Source organism: Neolamprologus brichardi, chromosome 4 (genome assembly GCF_056152115.1).
Source record: "Neolamprologus brichardi isolate AB-2024 chromosome 4, ASM5615211v1, whole genome shotgun sequence".
Classification (NCBI taxonomy): Eukaryota; Metazoa; Chordata; class Actinopteri; order Cichliformes; family Cichlidae; genus Neolamprologus; species Neolamprologus brichardi.
Window position 1 is genome coordinate 9,618,156 of NC_142107.1, and position 16,995 is coordinate 9,635,150.

Here is a 16,995-nt window from a genome sequence, read left to right on the forward strand (position 1 = left end):
TTTTCTCCTTATCCTGTTGTTTCTGAGAGGGTCCCCATCCCACCCTCTCATATGCACGTATCCTTTTACTTGCAGCACTCCCCAACCACCGTAGTCCTCTGAAAATATGCTCTTTTCATGACATCTGAGTAAGTATGGGAATGCTAACGTTAAAAGTCTGTTTTGCTGTAGTCTTGCGCATGTCTTTTCGTATGTCATCTTAGCTTGTTTAAAGCAAAATAAGATTTCAAGGGAAAAATGATTTCAGAGATCAACACCTGAACAAGCTCTGCAGATGATGCTCTGCAGTCTGTCCACATGTATGCCTTATGGGGTCATGCTAAATGGGGCTCAGATCATCTCCAGTAATATCTAAAGCGACCTGAAACACATGCTCAGAAGTGAATGTCAGGGACGCCGGTACAGTGTCTCTGAACTGCTTTGTCAACTGTGCTGATTAAGGGACGGGCAGTCATCCCCCTTCTGCCACTATCCCGCGACAATGAAGGCACAGGGGCGTAATAATCGGGGGCCCAATGACAGGAGTGACCCATGCAAGCAATAAAAAGAGTTTTATTTGCTTTAAAAAATATTATTTCTAAATAAAAAAAAAGAAGAAAGAAATGAAGTAAAACAAACTGTGGGAAGTCGGCTGTTAACACATATGATCACAAGAAATGTGAGCAGGGCACAACTATCAGATTAAGAATGATTTAGCTGTCAGCAGCTACTAAAGACAGTGAGCCAATGTCAGGTGTGACCCTATATCAGAATGACCCAGCACAACTTAACACCAAATGCATGAGTCTTTCAGAAACAGCCAGCGAGCATAGAAGCAGCAGCAGCAGCACATCCCTTGCCAAATGACATAACACAACATGAGCTCACATGGTGGCAACTAAAAGTTATTCCAAGCATTCATTTGTATTGACATCCATACCAAGGTACTGCAATTTTAGTATTGCTGTTTTGTAAACATAAACAAGTTTAGACACTTGTTTAACCATTCATGATTACCAAGATAGTATGGTATGCCCTGATGATCTGGCTCAACCTCTCATGTACTTTAGTACCAAACAGGTACAGTAAATAGTATGACAGTACGAGGCTGTAAGCAGGTTAATGGGTAAATATCAGTCCTATATACTTTATTCTTCTGGAGGTCTGCCTTTGTAGCAGATAGTGAGCGATAAGATGAGATAATGGTTCAGGAAAGTGAAGCGAGGGAGGAAAATGAAGGTTGCTCTGAGGGTAATGGGGAGGATGGGCACAGAGGAACATGGTTGAAAAACTGAGGGCAAGCAGAAAATGTTTTTCCTGAGCACCTCACTAATCAGTAGAGAGGAACAATGTTTTGGAGACTGGCCAACAAGGGTGTAGAAAAAGCAGGTATAACCAAAAAGCAACCAAGATATGGAGGAGAAAACATTACCAAGTTATCTTCAGCATGCGGAGTCAGCCAAAAGGCTAGAAAATTAGAATTTTGGCTTATTTAAATTGAGAGTGCACAAGCACTGCACATAAATGCTTCAGTAGTATCAAAAAATAAGTACTTAAATAAAAATGAAAACCATAAACTTAAAAATGGTAAATGGTAAAAGGCCTGTATTTGTATAGCGCTTTACTAGTCCCTAAGGACCCCAAAGCGCTTTACACATCCAGTCATCCAGCCATTCACACACACATTCACACACTGGTGATGGCAAGCTACATTGTAGCCACAGCCACCCTGGGGCACACTGACAGAGGCCTAAAAGTAATCTATTAATAAAATTATGCAAATGACATTGTAACATAAAATAATAATGATAACAAATATTAATAATAAAAAATACACGTAGGGGAAAATTAGTTAAAATTAGTCTGAACCTGAAAAAGCTGATGAGGAGAGCCATGTTTTCTGCTGGGATTTAAATAATGTAAGTGAGGTAGATGACCTAATCTGATGAGGGAGACAATTCCAGAGTTTTGGAACTGCCCCTGAGAAAGCCCAGGTAGGCGCTAAGAGCCAATCGGGATTCTGGAATTACTAAAAACTGCTGATCGCTGGAAGTGTGCGGCTTGAGACAAGGAATTTTAAAAGATCTGTGTGACACAATAAAAGACCCACACACACAGCGTTGTAGGTTCAGTGTTTTTATTGTCAGACTGTCTTCTGCTTCACAGGAAGAAGGGTTAGGGTTATAGAAGCAGATCATTACTGGCAACATTGATGGTCAGTACAGATTGCTATATACAGTATACACAATAATTTGCTTAAAAAAAAGATGTGTACTGAGGAAAGGAAGGGGGTCCACAGAGACAGTTAATACACCTTGCCCAGAGTTATGTGCTGCACCCCTGTTGATGCATAATGTGCAGTGCTTCATTTAAAACAAAAAACAAACAAAAAACACAACAGCGGTAAGCACTAGTTTCATATCAATTACAGTTTAAGAGTTTATTTTTTGTGATTTGCTCAAAGTCAGAGCAGCACATTGGATTTTGTTTCCTGTACGATTTGTCCGGTTGCAAAACGACCAGGTCGGCTTGCCTTTCCGAGGACGTTTGTGTCCTGGTCTGACACACAGACTAATGCAGGGGTCATTAAGCACATCCCTGGGAGATTGGTCACTGCAGCAGGACACGGAAAAGAAGGTTATATCTCTCCATGAGATAAGGGGGAGGTGTTGTACAGATGTAGCAACCAGCACCAGGGTTTGGAGATGACACTTACAATTTCAAAGCTATCAAAACTCCAAACGACAGATTAATCGAAGATCCCACGGAGAGTTGAAGTCAAATCCCTGGATCCACAACCCTGAGTGCTAACTATTACATCATACAAAACAGTATCCGGCTTTTCCCGATTATTCCCAAGACCTTTGCAACCCGACACCGAGCCTCATTCTTAATTCTAGCCAAACGGTCACAATACCTCGAGGTCACTTTTCACGTAGAAGTCGGATTCTTAACGTACGTGTGCTTGAAGCACGGGGCGAATCTTGGCAGGGATGCGCTCCCTCGCGCATCAGCTGGCGAACGCGAACAGCAGGTAAAGTTACACTGGAGAGGTGTCGCGACATGTGCGCAAAGATCGCATTTAAACATTATTTAAAAGCACGAGAGTGTGAAACTGCTGTCAAATTTGTGGCCCGTGTACTGTGTTCGGTATGACAAAGTACTCCCTCCCCCACCACCTTCCTCCAAACCCAAAGAAAAACATTTTCAGTGGAGAGCGTCGCTTTTCCCAACATGTGCACAAAAATGATCAGACTTTTATTTGTTCAGACCTTCTTTTTTTTTCTTTTTTTTTTATCAAATAAATGACTAAAAACTGAGATGGAAAGGTTGATTTGGTAGATTTTCATGTGTGGCAAATGAAAGATGTTGATTACATCAGATTGGACAGGTAGGTGATTCTCTGTGTAACATATTGTGTTCCCGTGTGTCGTATTAATGCACGGGAATTCTTAGTGTTTTTATTATATTATTTTAAACGAGTGGTGAACAAAGTTTATGCACAGCATGCGCTCAGTGGCTCTTATTCACTTCTTTAGCAGCATCCTAAAAGCTTACCTCCGACGGTTTGTCACCGTCAGCCACCTAACCCAGTTGCCAACTTGTTAATGGGGCCTTCTCCTCTCAACAAGTGATGTCTGCAGTTAGGTTCTAGTGAAGCACAGAAAAGGTAAAGAGAAACTTAATCATCCACTGTGTGTGAAAACGAGACTCGGGACACCGGATTAAAAGTAGTGGTGCGATTTTATCAGCACCCGGTACATGATGTCATACGTCGTACTGATACCTGGCAGACTCTACAGTTACTGGGCAATTATTTATTTATTTACATTTTCTAATGTTCTTTCGCGGAGCTAACACAGAGTCACAAACAAACATTTATACTCAGATTCACATACTCATTAAATATAGCCAAAAAAACCCCGTTAATTTGCAGAAAGGCTCCAGCCGAAGGGTGGATTCGAACCAAGGACATTCGTCCTGTGAGCTAACAGTACTTTCTTTAACATCCTACTGCCCTTTGGACGGTTCTTACGCAATGAAAGTTTACGAAACTACAAGAAAAAGAGGGGAAAATGCAATGCAAAAGGTCGGCTAAACAATGAAAATAACGTCAGTCGGTATTCGTTTTAAACGATGCTATTCTCCAATTAAGAACAAATCAAAAGTTCAATGTACGTTTCATTACATTAAGCCAATATTTCCTTTAATTGATATATAACTGAAATATATTTATGTAGTACAATTTCACTTTCTAAAATGTGTAAATAAAAGTAGCCAGTAAATACTACAGCACTGCAACTGTAGTTGTTGCCGCCCCAACCCCACTTTTTTAAATGCTTTGGTTTAGGTTGCTGAAAAAGAACGTATCCCATCTAGCGGCAGTAGGGTGGAACTACATGAACTGTGAAGACTACATAAGCTGCACTTGTGTGCTCGCTGTGTGCAGTACGTGTTTTACTCACGGACATATACAGTAGCGGTTTTAGATACGGGCGACACGGGCGGTTGCCCGGGGCGGCATCACGGGCATCGGCAAAAAAAAGAAAAAATGCTCGTACTCATGCTGCCCCGACATCAGCCAGCGCATATTGGGAATGGCATATCGTCCATTTGCTGGGAGTAAGGGCGCTTGCTGCTTGCGGCACAGGGTGGAGAGGGCGGGGCGGCGGGGGATTCTCTGGCTGGCTGGAGCAGCGTCTAATAACCAACTCGCAAAATAAAACAAAATAAAAACAAACCAACAAACACGAAAACACCAGACATTATGATACAGACTTATAATTTGCACCGATGTTTTTTCGAAATTCTATAATTTCTATAAATACACGAAAAGTGAGCGCGAGAGCCCTCGGTGCACCTGCTCGCTGCTGAAGTCAAAGTAAACTTTATTGTCATCTCCGCTACATACAGTCCAGTATATAGAGAAACGAGGCTCCAGTTACAGCAGTGCAAGTAAACAAACAATAAATATAAGAAGAGTAAGAAAATAAATATACACTTTGGGACTCGGAGTAAAGGGATCAATAACAATTTAAAATTTATAATTTACAGTTTGATGATTTAAAGTCTCACACACAACCTGTCGAAAGGGGAGGGGGGCGGGCTGCTTCCAAATAGAGCACATTTCATTCATAATGTTGTAAATCCAAGCCCATTATGTATTCATGATTTGAATCCTGGGTTGCGCGAAATCCCAGAAATACACCTTAGACAAAGTGAATGTGAACTAAGGTGTAGGTCTGTTAGGTTATGTTGTGGTGATCCTCGGGTTGAGGGATGGGTGTTCATACTGGAGTGCAAAATTAAAACCGATGGAAGATGGACAAGAAAAGTTCAAAGCCATCAGGTGCTCAGTTTAGAAAAAAGAGAAAACAAGAGGAGGAGAAACGAGCAAAAGATACAGGTAAGCAGATGTGTCACTGGATAATGGCAGGTCATCCTGAAACAATCAGAATCAGAATCAGAATACTTTAGGTTCAAGGTTTAAGGTTCTTTATTTGTCACATGCATAGTTATACAAGTATAACACACAGTGAAATGTAACCTGACACGCTCCTCTACATGTGCAAAAGTGGGAGGGGGGGGGGGGGGGTTAGAGGAAGAACCTTATATATATATAGTATATACTATATATATATAGTATATACATTGGGTGAATGTGCAGTAGTAGCAGCAAGCAGGTGAATTCTGTACGTTAATAAGAATAGACATCTGACTATTTTACAGAATAGACAATATAAACATATTTAAAATTAAAGGAATTTGAAATGTACATTGTGCCTGGGTTTAGAGTGTCTGGAAGAGAGTCCTGTCTCAGTCAATTATAGATGATGTGAGAGGGCGGGTGTGTGTGTGTTTAGGGCCCGGATGGCTTGGGGATAGAAGCTCCTCTTGAGTCTCTCTGTCCTTGCCCGGATAATGCGGAACCTTCTACCAGATTGCAGAAGTTGGAACAGTTTGTTGCCAGGATGGGACGGGTCCTTCAGTATCTGCACTGCTCTATAGTCCGGCATCTCCTGGTGTAGGTGTCCTGAAGTGGGGGGAGAGCAATCCTGCAGCAGCGTTCTGCTGTACGGATCACTCTCTGGAGACCTTTTTGGTCCTTCACACAGCTGTTCCCAAACCACGATGTCATGTTCTGTGTGAGAATGGTCTCCACAGCGCCTGTATAGAAAATCCTGAGGATCTTTGGAGAGACCCTGAACTTCCTCAGTTGTCGTAGGTGATAAAGACGCTGCCTAGCCTTTTTGGTCTGGACCTGAATGTGGGCAGCCCAGGTCAGGTCTGAGGAGATGTGGACACCAAGATACTTGAAGGACTGCACCCTCTGCACTGGAGCTCCATTGATGATAATGGGCTTGTAGTCTCTGTGCTGACTCCTTCTGAAGTCCACCACCAGCTCCTTGGTCTTGCCGACGTTCAGCTGGAGGTGGTTGTCCTGGCACCATGATGCCAGAGTCTTCACTTCGTCCATGTAGGCCGCCTTTATTAATCCCTAAGGAAATTATGTGGGTTACAGTTGCTCCAAGAAGAAATGGTAAAAAATAGTAACAGTAACAGACTAAACTCCAAACAATACATTATGTTACAGATTTTAATATTAATTAGTCATTGTCAGTTGTTGATTTGTCCTGTTCTCATTGTATGACAAATTATGATGGCTGTTTGGTAGCCGTTTGCATACTATGCATACTCTCTCTCTCTTCATATGTGTGTGTGTGTGTGTGTTGGGGGGGCAGAGGGAGTGTTCGCCCAGGGCGCCAAACAGGCTAGGACCGCCACTGGACATATATATATATATATATATATATATATATATATATATATATATATATATATATATATATATATATATATATATATATATATATATATATATATATATATTGTGTTGGGGGAACAGCTAGTTCTCTCCCATCATGCCTTGGGACATGTGTTGCTGTTTAGATGTTCTTGTTTTATTGTTTATGGTTACGTTACTTTTAACTGTTATCTTGAATGTTGTGTTTACGCTGTGGTGCAGAGTCACTGACAGTTGTTGTTTTGTAGAGAGAGTGCTGTACCATGAATGACTTCTGTTGTGCTGTTGTTGAACCTTGAGGCACATTGTAGCACAAGCAAGTATTTTAATAAAGAGCTCCCCTACCAGTTTCGGGTTGAATAACTAGCTCAATCTCTCTCTGTGAGTTTCTTTGTAAAGATTCCTCTGCATGCCACAATATATATATATATACATACTGACGAAAGACAAGTATTATTATTACACGAACATAATAATAATAACGAGAAGAAGAAACAATAACACTGTAGCAAAAGAATATTTATTCTTTTTGATCGATCGTTCCTGGAAAGTGCATCATCGTGGATTTTACAATAAGCAAAATTCGTATTTAAGACATGAACACAACCGAGCGGCATTTTCATCATTTTGGACAGGTGTTGCATAGAAGAAAACGTCTTTTAAGCAAATGTATAAAAATTCGGGTGACGAGGTGGAGTTCGATGTGGGCATTGTTGTTCCATCCATCACTTGCCTCCATTATTTTTCTTAACCAAGACAACGAACTCTGCAAAAAGACAGAAGGAAAAACACACTTGACATATCCGTTAGCAGGGAAAAAAAAACATCCAAAGAGGAATTTCACTGTGGTGCACGTGAATTTTTTAATTTATTTTTTATACCATCAGCGCCAATCTTGCCGTCACCGTCAGTGTCACCGGCACCGAGGAAAGCCTTGGTCTCGGCGTCGTTCAGGACGCGTGCATCTGACTTGAAGTTCTGGAGGAACAGCCTACAGACAGAGGTGAGCAGTGAGTTCACAGACCCAAGTTCTCATTTGCTGAGACATGCAATCAGACTGCAGAGAGTACAGTTTGGATACAAGTCAACTAAGGCATAAACAAGCTGTTTTCTTTAGCTAAATAAATAAAATAAAAGCAAAATATTCATTCAAAAAACGACCCATACCTAACCGAAATATATCATTCTGGTTATATAAAACCAGTGCATGGGTTAAATATGGCTACACATAGCTTACTGTAGTCTACTGTTAGTGGCTGAATGGTTTTGTGCTTACAGCCTCCTGTCACTCATTATGATGCATCCAAGGTCAAATCAACAACAACAACAAAACCCTAACAACGCCTTTTGTATGAACTTTCTTACTTAAGCTCGTCCTCCTCAATGAAACCGCTCTTGTCCTGGTCAATGATGGCGAAGGCCTTCTTGATGTCATCTGCGGACTTGTCATGAAGGCCGCAGGACTTGAAGAACTTCTTGTGTTCGAATGTGCCGGCGTCTGAAAGTAGCGCAGGTTGTTACTGAAATTCGCACAAAGCAAGCGCAGCTGAACAAAAAACAAGGTGAGTTGTGATCGCAGATGAGGGAATCACCTTTGCACGCATCCAGGGCTGAAGTGATGTTAGCCTCAACTAGTACACCTCCGAATGCCATTGTGAACTGGGAAAGTAAAAATAAAATCCATTATTAAACTTTTAAAGTTGGGCTTAATGTCCATAGGTGACCATCCCAGGTTATTATTATTATTTTATTATTATTATTATTAATATTATTATCTTTTAGAACATTGGCAGCATCTGAAGAATCACACATCTGTAAGTTTGCTTCTTGCCAAAAATAATCAAATGAACTGATAGATCGGAACGAATCGGAACAGAATCACATCTGAGCCACTCCAAATATGAAAGGGCAAATTATTCATTGCGCTTCTTTCTGAAGCTGCAACTCTAAAGATGCGAGTACGTCTGATCAGTAATCCATGTGGCCAATGATGATGACGCTCCGGCAAGAAAGCGCAAAACTCATCTCCTTCTTCTGATGCTGCCTCGCAGTAAGGAGTCCCGATTTAAAGCGCAATTAATAATAAATAAAAATAAATAAATAAAAAAGTAAAAAAAAAAATAAATAAATGTAGTGTTTTCTCAAAGATGCCAGGTGATGATGTGGCTCCCGGGTTTCCCTTCTCCTTTCCATTCAAACTCACCTCTGGTGTCTTTGCTTTGTAGGCTACGAATGACACAGACAAGACCCGAGTCGACTGCAGTGACCATCACGGTGCTCCCGGTGAGCTTTTATATGATCACGCCATCGAAATCTGAAGCATAAGATAACTGACACCGAGAAGGGGGATGCGAAAATTCGTCCCCTTAGCCAGAGAGCCGTCTATTTTAAGTTCCACAAATGAAGACGCTTAAAAGGTGCGTTTGAAGAAGTCTTTCATGTCCACTCAAAGCTAAGAATAGGCCCCAGCACTGCTGAGGAGGACGAATTGGAAGTGCTGCGGGCGGGGGCGGGGGCGGGGGACTGAGCATGCATGCATTAGAGCTGGCGTAAGTTGTACTGACTGGTTGTTTTTCCTCTTTTTGATGATTTAGAAGGCGTGGACTATTCACTGCAACAGTATGTGAAACATATTTGGCGACTTTGAGGGAAATTGTGGTTTTGATTTCTTAGCTGGAACAATGAAGGGTACTTCGTAAGATATATATGTATTTCACTCCTTTCAGATTCGCAGATAGTCTGCCTGCCTAGCACATTGCTAAATACTTTTTTACCCGTCTTACTTGTGCCGCATACGAATTCCAAATATCAGCCACGCCCGTTTTTACTGTCAAGTTCTTTTTGTTCCAAATATTTGTAAAAAGATTTATTAAATAACCAAATTAATTCAAGGGGACTCTGTGACTTTAGAAATATTCTTAAGTTTTCCTTAAAAATTCCATCTGCCATGTGTCATTACGATAGATATTCTAAACCCCTAAAGGCACAAGGGCATGCTCATGCTTTTAGACAAAGCATCAAAAATCAAAATAGGCAACAAAAAAAAAAAGATAATCACAGTCAGCTACTCTTGCTGAAAGAATGTGTTTGACCTGTAGGAGGCAGCACTGTTCTGTGGCGTAAGCCTAGCAAGCGTGAGGAAACTGCAGACTGCTATCACTTAGACTATTTCTGATTCCCCTGCTGTTAGACAGTAATAACGTTATGGCGTCATCTGATAAGCTTGAGGTTTACATAATGCTGAATTCTTAGCTTACATTGGGATCGTAATTTGACCTTAATATGGAAACTGAGCTGTTCAAAATTCCATTCCAGGCTTATTTTGAGGAATATTTTCTTCCTCAAAATGAGGTACACACCAGGTGGTGATAGAAATTAAATAATGTATTAAAGACCTTCGGCTGATGTAGATGTGCATCTGTGCAGTGGGTTCAGTGTGTTAAAAGTTCCTGCTGATGCAACAGTGACTGTTAATAGAACTCCTGTTGCCACAGCACATCATTTAATTGACTATGCAGCAGTTGGTGGAGGAGGAGACCTTGGAAGAGACAGTGTGGCAGCTATCCATTGCAAACCTCCCTAAGATCCCAGAAGCATGTGAGCAAAGCCCCATGGGCACATCCCACAGCATTTCCCAGTCCATGGCCAGAGTCCAGCCACTATCTCATTAACCAATTATCCAAACAAGTGCTGGGCATGTTGTTTAAACCGTCACTCAACACCTCCGGAGTATTCAAACACCCTGGCAAATCAACAACTAATTTGAAACGACCACTTCCTCAAACCATTGTGTTGGCATAGCTACGTCTGTGTGAATAGAGAGGGTTTTGGTTGACCATGCAAAAACGACGGACCTGAACGAGATGACTTTACACCAAAAGAGTATTTATTCCTGGTTTTTCACTCTTCCTCAAAAAGTGCAGATGATGTTGTACAGTTTGCACAAGTCATTTTTTCAGAACATTTAACACATCTGAATAACAGTATCAGTAAAATATGTGCTCCATGTTGAGAAACAGTCCACAGGCAACTCATAAATAAGGTATAAAAAATATTCTTTCAGCTGATGATTAGTGAATCTTGCAAGGAGTTCACAGTTCCATGAAAAGAAGTGGATCTTGGTCAATGGAAATTTATGCCTTTACAAGGGCAGCAAACTCTGTGAAAGTAGAATAGAACTGCCATTAGTATTGGGAACAAAGTGGATTCAGGTTAGTGGTATAGTTTAAACTGACAGGAGCCATTCTCTGACTAAGGGTATGTGAATGGATGTTAAAAACTTAAGCTTGTTTCTAACATCTGATTCATGTAGGCTCTGTGGGTAACACTTCATATATATGATGTGTTCTGCTAAACTGAAGATCTGTAGGAAAGTGCACCATGCTCCACAAAGAACCCTCACCATCAATTCCGATCTTGCCATCACCATCACTGTCACCAGCGTTGAGGAAAGCCTTGGTCTCCTTGTCAGTGAGTGCTCTGGCAGTAGCAGAGAAGTTCTGCAGGAACAGCCTGGCGTGTGGACAAAAAAAAGCAGCAGTTATTATTTATTATTTTCTTGTGAACCCTTTGGTTTTCTATGTTTTCATGTGTGAGATTTTAAGACTTAAATAGATGTGTCAACCAAATGATTCATAAGAAAGTCATCGACAGCTTCTTTTTGGGGGCTTCCTTAGCAATAGTTACTATATTACTTTACTTGTAGACTAAAGCCCAAGTCTATAAATAAATGACACAAATCACACTGATAAGATCGTGAATACTCTGGACCACTTAGGCTTGCAAGTATGAGATGCCAGCATTAAGTGTGAACTGCTGGAATTACTTACTTCAGCTCCTCCTCCTCAATGAAGCCGCTGTTGTCCTGGTCAATGATTTTGAAGGCGTTCTTCACATCATCGGCACTTTTTGCAGCCAGGCCGCTGGCCTGGAAGAACTTCTTGTAGTCGAAGGAGTCAGCAGCTAGAACACACATTTTAACTCAATTAGCGCCCAGCAAGTCTGCGCAAGCACAAGTCAGGACTTCAGTGTTAATGCAATACGATAACTGTGACTGTTTATACGACACAATGTGAAACTGAGACTTTACTGCTTTCTGATTGAAGCCAAGTTGCATCACTTGTTGGTGTTTTGAATCAAATAGCAGTAAAATGTTCAACAAAGTTAAATGAATAATGAAAAACTAGAACAGCTTGTTCACTGTGTGATGAAATAATGATAATGAATGCTCACCTGCGCAGCCATCCAGAGCTGCTTTCACCTCAGCTTCATTGAGGACACCAGCAAAGGCCATTTTTTAATCTTAGAGAGGGAAAAAAGACAAGATAACTGGATTAGTATGGTCATTATAAGTCCTATGCAGTGGTCATACTATTGTATTATAGATCATTTTTAAATTCTCCAACTTAACTGGACAATTTGACCTATTTTGTTTTGACTACATTACAGTGAACCTAACTAGATGATGTGAGTAATCATAAATAAAACACAGGAAGGGTAAAATCAGACATTAGTGGTCAAAAGCTTAAACAAGAATTAATCCACAATAAAGCAAAGCCCCCCTTTTTCTTTATGTTGGTCACGAATCAACTCATTTCCTTAATCCAAAGTCTACCATGCAGCTCTACCCGTCCTGATTAATATAAACAACTACTCTTAAGAGCTGCTCTTCGCCTCCGGATGTTTAATCACAACACGGCACTGACTGTGTATCCCAAAGCGTTTCGCTGCTATGGCACTAAATAGAGGATGCTTCCACCGAGAGACCAAATCACGGCAACATGAATCACTGACACAAATAAACAAAGCACCAGTGACGTCAAGCGCGCCAATAACCCTAGGTGTGTGATCATAGCATTTCTTTTATCCCGTTAAAAGAGATAATGTAAATAACAATATTCATCCACAAACGGCGCTCTTCTGAAATATTTTAGCCTCCTTTGCGCGCTAATTGAATTATCCTGTGGTCCATGAAGTTGTTGGCTATGTTTGTTCCAATTCTCTCTATAGTTTATAGTCCACGTGGATCTCCTTGTCTGAATCCCCTTTCCCCCCTTCCAGTGTAGAAGTGTTCGTCCGCATCCCCGCACTCACCTTTGCGCTGCGTTGAGGCGAGTGAAAACCTAGGCGGACTCGAGTGAATGCCACGAATCCCCTTTCCCTCTCTCTTATATATCCTTGAGCAACACCATTTACAGACCTTTGCGTCTCAGTATCAGGTACCAAGATCCATGGGTTTCGAAAAAATGTGTCTAGTAGTCCAAACCTATTTTTAGGTGAACAAATGAGGATGCTACCATGTGTGAGTGAGGCCTATAGCTAGACATGTGTAACTCGAGCAGGCCCGCTGCTACCCGACTTCACTGGCCATGTTGCACCTATATGATTTATTGCCAGCATGCTGATTTTGATTCAGAACGTTTCCTCTACGAGCATAAATTAAAGGAACTGATACAGGATAACCTTTATTAACGTCACTATAAGCCTTCACTATGAAGAGAAGACCACTGGAAAGGACTGCCTTTTAAAACACCTTTATTTTTTATTTCCATGTCAATATGATCACAGAGCCATTTTCTCCTATGCCTTTTAGACTTCTGATTGGCTGATAGTGTTTATTTCTACCATGTTTTTTCTGGCGTCATATACTCCAATCACATGCTATATAAACCCACAGTGAGTCCATACAGTCCATTAACAGAGCTGTTTTATGATAAATCTTTCCAGCAATATTTAATACTCATGGTTGCAGAGTGGCTGTGGCTCTTGGGCGACTTATAACTAGATTTACACAAATTCCAGGTTATTTTACATAAATGCAATCTTTTTTCCTTATATTATTAAGAGTTTCTTATTTATTGGTGTCAGGCTTTCTATTCTTGCCTCTGGAGTTGCAACACCAGGCAAGATGGTCTCAGATGATAGACATGTGCAGCCTCTGCCTATATGCTGTCCTGTAACATTAACTACCTATACCTAAAGTATAAGCTACAGCACAGTATACACGAGGTTCATCTGAACTCTTCATGAAGTGTTGAGTTTCAAACTAAACCACCACCTTATCAGGGTTGAGACTTTGAGGCCTATTTTTTTACATGCTGTATGATTGCAAGCATGACAGTTTTCCATGCTATCCTCAGTAGTTACACCAGCATGTGTCTGTGAATAACATCCTTATAAAGCTTAAACCAAAGACTGCTGATCTCAGTCTGGTAGTTCTGTGTAGTCAGTCTTTCTTTTCTTTTCTTTTCTTTCTGTCTGGTCAAACTGAACTTGTGCTAGTGAGTCTACAGCAGTGACTCAAAATCAGGATATTCTTAAATGTCAGATCCATGGTAGTGTTCTTTGGTTAGATCCCAGTTTTAGGCAAGCAGTTTTAAGTAAAAGCATTGGAAGAAGCAACTTTATCATAAATATTTCATGTTTAATGGAAATACTGGATATCAGTTTAATAAAGTAAAACATTGGCTCTCTCAGAACCTGCATTATACACACTATTAGGCACACCTTGCTAATACTGGGTTGGACTGCAGAGATATTGGTCCATATTGATATGATAGCATTGCACAGCTGCTGCAGATTTGTCTGTTTCACATCCATGATGCAATTCTTTTCATTCACCTTTTTGGATTTTCTCTAAATCCCAATGGGGATGCAGTGACCATTTGAGTAGAGTGAAATCATTGTCATGTTAAAGGAGCAAGTTTCAGATGACAGCAACAGTACTGGCAAGCAGGCTGTGGTGTTTCAACTGATCCTCAGAAAATATCCCCCACAGATTTACACCACCACCATCAGCACAACCACTGGATTTGATGGATTCATGTTTTCGTGGCTTATGCCAAATTCTGACAGTATACCATCTAAATGTTACGACACAACTCATCAGACTAGGCAACCTTTTTCCAAACTTCTGTTGTCCAGTTTTGGTAAGCCTGTGTGAATCGTAGCCTCAGTGTCCTGTTTTAGGTGACAGGAGCGGTACCTCTGTGGTCTTCTGCTTCATCTGCTTCAAGGTTTATGTTCAGAGATGCTCTTCTGCATACTTGGCTGTAGGTTTTTCTGTTGCCTTGCTATCAACTTAAAGCAGTTTGGTCATTTTCCTCTGAAGTCTGACATCAATAAAGCATTTTTACCCAGAGAAGCGCTGCTCACTGGATATTTTTTTAGGTCCATGCTCTGTAAAGTCTAGAGATTGTTGCATGGTAAAGTAGATCAGCAGTAGAATTGTTATTTTTAAATATTTTTTCATTTTCATTTTGGTTTGACTTTTTATTTTTAAAAAATAAAAAATAAAAAATAAAAAATCTGTTTAGCCTAACTTCCTGCCCAGATTTGTTTCCCATTTCAGTTGTTTTTTTATTTGAAGATTTTTTGTTTTTTGTTTTGTTTTTTTATTAGTTTCAGTGTTAATTCCAGATAGTTTCATATTTTTTAGTTGATCTTAGTTAGTTTTCCAAGTTCACAAAATAACTTATAATGATTAATTTTCAACCTATGGCGGTTTCAAAAGTTTTGCCTGTCATGGTCTGGGTGTGTGGCTGTAAAATTCCATTGAAGGTCTGGACCTCCCTGGTATCCACCCATGGGCAGAGCCTACAGCCCCCCTCACCTGAAGCTGATTGAGGCAATCAGGTTGGAGATTTAAGCTGCTTGCTGACACTGCTTCCTCGCCAGTTCGTCAACTACCCTATATTGGTAACCAGGCCTCACGCTTCATGTTCATGAATCTCAAGTACTCTACTAACCTTGTAATCTCGTGTTCTAGTTACTCCAGGAAAACTCCATCATACTGAACCACTCATCTTGGAAATCTGGTTAAGCAGCTCTCAGAATCATCTCCTTGCCTCACCTGCCTGCCCTCCTGCCCTTACACCACCTCGGGACCTTCACCACTCAGGACAGCTGCCACACACCACCTAACCAACCTGGACCGCACCACCTCTCCCTCAATGCTTCCATCTCCCACCTGCACAGTAAGACGAAGATTTTCATAGCTTCCACTCTCTCCAGAACTCCTCATTGGCTACCGCTCTAACACTGCTCTCCTCTCTTCCAGTACTTACCTAATCACCAGCAGCTGCCGTTGCTTTCTTGGACCTGTCCACTTGCTTGTCCCTCTCCCCTGGCCAAGACCCTCACGCCCCATATATCAAGCCTTAAATCAAGTACTAACGTGAACGTCATTTTGGTTAGTTAATAAACCTTTGTTAAACACTTTACTCTGCCTCCGCCTTGGGTTTCCTGCACGTGGGTTTGATTTTTGGTGCTCGGCCTCCGGCCGTTTTGCGACAGTGCCTTTTATTTTTCTCAACTAGTTCCCCCCTTGCATACTTACACTTAGCCCTTGCATACTGTTTGGATCAAATAATATAACGGTGACAAATTCACCTTCTCAAGCAGTAGGTAGCTGGTTTGATTCCGACCAGAGACACATAAACCTCTTTGGGATTGTGTCAGGGTGTCCGGCATCAAACTGCAAACTCAAACATGCAGAGCGACCCTTTGTGATGAGGGAGACAGCAGAATAAGAACCTAAATTTCATATATTTTCATTTTTAACCTGAAATTTGGTTACTTTTCTCAAAGTCATCCAAAATATATAAAAATAAAAATGTTAAAAATTGTATGTTGTTCATGGAACATGGGGAAGCTCTAAACAGTATAAATGTGTATAAGGTACACAAAAGGATGAGAGATGGTGCTCGGTCACAGATACAGGATGTGAACTAGAGGAGTGGGGTTTCTGAGCATTAGTACTATCAGCTTACAGCATGAAGGTTCCTGGTTGAAATCCTGTTTGCATGTTTGACCAACTCCATTGCAATTGGGAGGGGCTGTCTCCTACAGTCCAAATTACTTTGAGCAGTCAGTAAGGCCAGAAAAGTGCTATATAAATCCAAATACATTGTGTAACTGTCCCTTGTTGATTGTGCTTCAAGTATCCAGAATGTAAGAAAAATAATGAAAATAATTTTTCATTATTTTCATTATTCTCATAATCACATTAGAATGCAGCAAACTGAGATTAAAACAGAGATCAGAAGAGGGTTGGAGAGTCATAAGATTATAAAGTCATAAAGAGAAAATCCTCCACACACAACATTTCCTTCCACTGCTTTAAATGCACAGGCTAGTTTGCAATACGCAAGTTTTGTGCTCTAAGTGATAATTAATATTGAACTAATGTTGATAAATGGTAATTGTAAGAA

The 16,995-nt window shown here is 40.8% G+C and overlaps 2 protein-coding genes across 2 annotated transcripts; both read right to left on the reverse strand.

Moving 5' to 3' along the window:
* Positions 1–7,285: 7,285 nt before the first annotated feature.
* On the reverse strand, positions 7,286–9,146 carry LOC102780780 (parvalbumin beta-like). Its single transcript, XM_006791535.3, has 5 exons — positions 8,988–9,146; positions 8,377–8,443; positions 8,150–8,282; positions 7,666–7,775; positions 7,286–7,550 (listed from the first exon to the last, which is right to left on the reverse strand). Exons 2-5 carry the CDS (start codon positions 8,435–8,437, stop codon positions 7,510–7,512), a joined length of 345 nt encoding a protein of 114 aa, XP_006791598.1. The 5' UTR covers positions 8,438–8,443; positions 8,988–9,146; the 3' UTR covers positions 7,286–7,509.
* Positions 9,147–10,648: 1,502 nt separating this feature from the next.
* Positions 10,649–13,018, reverse strand: LOC102780507 (parvalbumin beta-like). The gene is made up of 5 exons (XM_006791534.3): positions 12,878–13,018; positions 12,017–12,085; positions 11,614–11,746; positions 11,187–11,296; positions 10,649–10,943 (listed from the first exon to the last, which is right to left on the reverse strand). Exons 2-5 carry the CDS (start codon positions 12,075–12,077, stop codon positions 10,918–10,920), a joined length of 330 nt encoding a protein of 109 aa, XP_006791597.1. The 5' UTR covers positions 12,078–12,085; positions 12,878–13,018; the 3' UTR covers positions 10,649–10,917.
* Between the last annotated feature and the right edge of the window lie 3,977 nt (positions 13,019–16,995).